The following is a 4,884-nucleotide window of genomic DNA, read 5'->3' as shown; positions in this document are numbered from 1 at the left end:
AAAAAAAAAAAAAGAAGCGGGCTTTTTTCTGTTTTAAAAAACATCTTTTTTCCTAACATAATTTAGGTTTTCAAAAACATTATCAAACAATGCATAATGTTCAAATTCTGCAAGATCTGAATCTGATCCAATTTTTGGGTTAGGTTATTAATTTCAATTTTCTACTCTTATCCCCACTCCCTATTCTAGTATCATCATCACTTGTGTCATCCATTCAACGTTAGAGAGAAAGATATTATTAAAAAATATCTTTTCTCCTCTGTTTTTTTGGGATAAAAATATACTATTTAAAATTTTGAAATTCCATGTATCAACCTTCTAGGTATGTCAAGACTTTCTTGACCCTTCTTCTACCTTGAAATAATACTTGGTCACCTATCAAAAATATCACTTCTAAACGTTCAATTTGTTTGAATTTTCCATACCATGCTTAGAAGGGAAAAGTACCTTTCTTTCACACAAGCTGTTTTTCTACCATGTGAATATGAAGAGGGGTGGAATTTTTTGAATATTCCATCTGTAATCTTTTGATGTAATATCATAGACTTGTCATAGTGTCCATCAGATATAAGGAATTTTCCATTGATTCTCAATTATCCTTGTTCAAACAATCTTAAAATGAATTTTATTTTTAAACAATTCTCACAAGTACTAATAGTACGCAGAGTAGCTACATGAATTTCAAAATTAACATGTGATTAGATGATAAAAATGAAAATGAAAATAGTAAAAAGTAATACATGATTAGATGAAGAAAATGAAAATGATATTTCTTTTTTATAAATGAAAAATATATTAAAGCAAATAAGAGAAAAACAAAACCTCATGCCACAAGGGCAAGTCAAAGGGGGAGTATCCCTAACTACAGAAATCAAATCAAATTAGGTGCACATAAAAAAAAAGGGGGAATTATACCCATAAAAAGGGGGGAGGGGGGAGGGGGGGAGGGGGGAAGAAAAAAAAGAAGAAAAGGTAGGATAGAAACAAGCATAAGAAACAAACAAGATATATTAAAATTAAGGGGGAGAGAAACAATTTGCCACTCCCATGCTAGCACGAGGTATCTGTTTCTGCTAGAATCAGTGGACACCATAATTCAGTGAAGAATTTTATTCTTAATCTCAAAAGATACACCTTCACATATTTGATAAAATATATGAGAAGATGACATATTCTTTTGTTTTTTTTTTTTTTTTTTTCTCATCAAATATGATGAACCACTCACTAAAATTAAGTTTACTCAAAATGTCATGATGTATTTTCATTGAAAGAACTAAAGATATATCTCCACCGGTAACTTTCTCCTTCTTATCTAAACAATAATCAATGCAAATGAAAATGCTAACCTCATTGATGAGTATCCTTATGTATTTTTATCTTCTTATTTTATGGGAAACAAACTCGAAATATAAGATAACCAATTGGGACACCTTTGGCCATAAATAAAACATGGAATTTGTCATGGCTTCATAGTTCCAATAGAAACCTCCAGCATAGGAAAAAGAAAATAATAAATCCAAGTCAACTCCTTGGTATGGTTGCCCTTTTGGACTTGCATTTTGTTCTCTTTTCTTTTCTTTTCTTTTAATATATTTCCTATCCACTCAAAAGACAACAAAATGCTGACGGTTGCAGTGACGTCATGTCTTCCACTTGAATTTAAAGTACAAATAGCCAAACAAAGAGGAGAGAAATGATCAATTTGAGTGATAAATCTTCATACATAGAAAGGAAGAGATACCTACCTCACTATCTTTTTAAGCCTTTTAAGGATCAAAAGCTTAGTTTTTCATTGCAGAATATCAATATGGCCAAAGGTGAAGAAGTAAGCAACAAGCAGGTTCTCTTGAGAGAACATGTACATGGGGCTCTCAAAGAGACACACATGGTTTACAGCACAAGCACCACTCATCTGGAGGTTCCTCAAGGCTCCAAAGCCATTCTAGTGAAGAATATCTACTTGGCTTGTGATCCCTATGCAAGATCACTGATGACTTATATCCAGCCTGGCATGGTGAGACTCAAAAAACTTCTCGTTTCAACTCACACCATTTGATTTATGTTGGAGTTTAATTAATCTGAGTTTTCTTATTTCAACTGCAGGCTATACCTGGGTATGGAGTAGCTAAAGTCTTGGATTCTGATTACCCAGACTTCAAAGAAGGTGACTTTGTGTGGGGGGTGACAACATGGGAAGAGTACAGCCTCATTAAGGAGCCTGAGTCCATGTTTAAGATTCACAACACAGATGTACCTCTCTCCTACTATACAGGAATTTTGGGTAAGTGCAAATGATGGACTAGGATCTCAAACAAAATTGTTTTTGTTAAGTTTGTTTTGAATTCTTGACCTGTTTTGAAAATTGAACCGCTCCGACATATTTTGGTAGAGATCCGAATAGGAAGTTTTCTAAGATCTGTGATGGAAGCAGAAGGGTTGGGCCGATAGGCCCAAGCCCAGAACCCATCACTAATCTTGTATGGGGGTGCGGGGGCGTATGGTTTGACCGTGACCCGATGGATCGACCACGACCCGATGGGTCGACCCACGACTAAAGTATATAATGTATTGTTGTCTTGTTGAGAAAGTCATAATATTTTGGGGGGTTTTTTGAGCTAGGGTTTCAAGGCGAGTTTTCTCGCCGCTGCTTGGGTGTAATCTCTCTTTTGCATAGTGAAACATCTTCTTCTTCGCCCGAGGATGTAGCATGCCGCACTAGTGTGTGAACCTCGTTAAATCTCTGTGTTGTGTAGATCTTTTGTCTATTTATTTTCGTATTTCTTGGTGTTTGATTTAATAGTTTTGGTATAAATTTTTCTTCTAGGAATTCTTAAGATTACTTTATGGGAAGAGGATCTATACGCTAGTGCAATCAACCACCATTACTCTTATGGTTCACATGGATAATGGAAGTAATAATCCATGTTCAGAAGAAAGTAGCCTGATGTGGAGACTTATAAGTACTTGGGTACCCATCTCCTTTAATGGCTATTTTTTTATGTTTTGAGTTATGGCTCCACCAGTACCTCTTAACTCCTTGAGGTGTCTATTGGTTCAGCATACCCCTTCCACCCCACCCCTATTGCATATCCACTGCAACCCAAACTACCCACTACAACAGTCATCATTAGAACAGAATTTTTCATCTGAAGCTAAGTTGGATCTCTGAAATCACTTCATCTGTCTAGTCCAGATTACCTTCAACTGAATATCAATAACTAATAGATTTCTGCAGAGATGGGATCAATATAGGATTAACTGTAAATGGGTTCTCAAGATGTTCAAGAGCCATTAAGTTTAGGAATAAGAGCTTCACTGAGCTATTTCCTTTCAGTTTAAGGTTTTAAATTTTCGATTTTGTCAGGCCTAAGGTTCAGGGATATGAAACAGAGGTGGGGTGGAGGGGGTATGCAGACCCAGAGAGAGAGAGAGAGAGAGAGAGAATAGTGGGTTAATTTAAAAAAAAAAAAAAACTCATCTAAATGCTGGATGTTGGCTACATTGTAGGTATGCCGGGTCTTACTGCTTATGTTGGTTTCTTTGAGCTTTGCTCCCCTAAGAAAGGAGACTATGTCTTTGTGTCATCGGCATCCGGTGGAGTTGGGCAGATTGTTGGACAGTTCGCTAAGCTAATGGGTTGCTATGTAGTTGGAAGTGCTGGCTCTGATGACAAGGTAAGAATAGATGCCACTACAAGAATTCATTTGAAGTTCCCTGGTCTTTGGTTGGCTTTGGTGAGGTCTAACATAACCTGAACCCTCCAAAACCTCAGCCAGATTATGTTAAAAATTAAATTAGATCCCTTTTATTTCTCTCCTAATTTTGAAGAAGTTGTTAGTGATGATAATTCTTTTTTTTTTGCTGGCTGTTAATTAAGGTTGAATTATTGAAGAACAAGTTTGGGTTTGATGAGGCTTTCAACTATAAAAAAGAGCAAGATTTGGATGCAGCTTTGAAAAGGTAAATTGAATTTCATGGCCATCACTTACCTCACTTCTGACTCTTTTTCGTTATATTTTAAATGTCTTTCTAGCTTTCTTTTACTTCTAAGAGGTCTGAGTCATGAGTCTACAAGCCTTTCTCATTTCAATGCTTACTTTCTAAATAAATATTCATTTAGGGCTTTTACTATTTCGATTAGAGTAGGGATTGCAAGAGAGCAGAGTGTTATTCAGCTAGTCCCACTTTGATTGTGAGTGACTCGACTATTATGTATAAAAGCTACAAGAGACCACCCCACTTCAAGCCATTTGTTTTTAAGATGGAAGCTTTAACAGTATTGCCCTATCATAGTCACAACAATTGTCATAGTCAACAAAGTTGAAACTTCTAAGATTATATTTTTAACGTCTTTATAGCTTTTTTTTACCTCAAAGAGATATGTTAATTATCTATCTTCTCAGATCTACATCATAATGAGATTTTTCTTTTTCTCTAATTGGAAAAATAATTGCAGGTATTTCCCGAACGGTATTGACATTTACTTCGAGAACGTAGGTGGTAAAATGCTTGATGCAGTTCTCCTCAACATGAGCTTGCACGGTCACATTGCTACATGTGGAATGATTTCACAATACAACCTTGAGCAGCCTGAAGGAGTTCACAATTTGATGAACCTCATCACTAAGAGGATTCGAATGGAGGGGTTCGTAGTTTCTGATTACTATCACCTCTATCCCAAGTTTGTGGATTTCACTCTTCAATACATCAAAGAAGGGAAGGTGGTATATGTAGAAGATATTACTGAAGGCATTGAGAGTGGTCCTTCTGCCTTAATAAGACTCTTTGCAGGCCATGTAGTTGGAAAACCAGTTATTCGCGTCTCCCACGAATGAATGTCGCCATAGTGTAACCAACTTCTAGTGTATGATTCTTTTTTTTTTT

General features: G+C 36.1%; 1 protein-coding gene across 1 annotated transcript in view; it reads left to right on the top strand.

Annotated features, from left to right (window-relative positions):
* The first annotated feature begins 1,716 nt into the window (after positions 1-1,716).
* Positions 1,717-4,884, top strand: part of LOC122085006 (2-alkenal reductase (NADP(+)-dependent)-like) — a 3,397-nt gene continuing 229 nt past the window's right edge. Inside the window, exons 1-5 of the mRNA XM_042653431.1 lie at positions 1,717-2,014; positions 2,104-2,281; positions 3,508-3,674; positions 3,878-3,960; positions 4,457-4,872. Coding sequence (XP_042509365.1) covers positions 1,808-2,014; positions 2,104-2,281; positions 3,508-3,674; positions 3,878-3,960; positions 4,457-4,835 — 1,014 coding nt within the window. The 5' untranslated portion in view covers positions 1,717-1,807 and the 3' untranslated portion in view covers positions 4,836-4,872. The remainder of the gene's footprint in view (positions 2,015-2,103; positions 2,282-3,507; positions 3,675-3,877; positions 3,961-4,456; positions 4,873-4,884) is intronic.

Source organism: Macadamia integrifolia, chromosome 7 (genome assembly GCF_013358625.1).
Source record: "Macadamia integrifolia cultivar HAES 741 chromosome 7, SCU_Mint_v3, whole genome shotgun sequence".
Classification (NCBI taxonomy): Eukaryota; Viridiplantae; Streptophyta; class Magnoliopsida; order Proteales; family Proteaceae; genus Macadamia; species Macadamia integrifolia.
The sequence above is the reverse complement of the archived record's forward strand: the minus strand, read 5'-3'. Positions and strand labels throughout refer to the sequence as shown.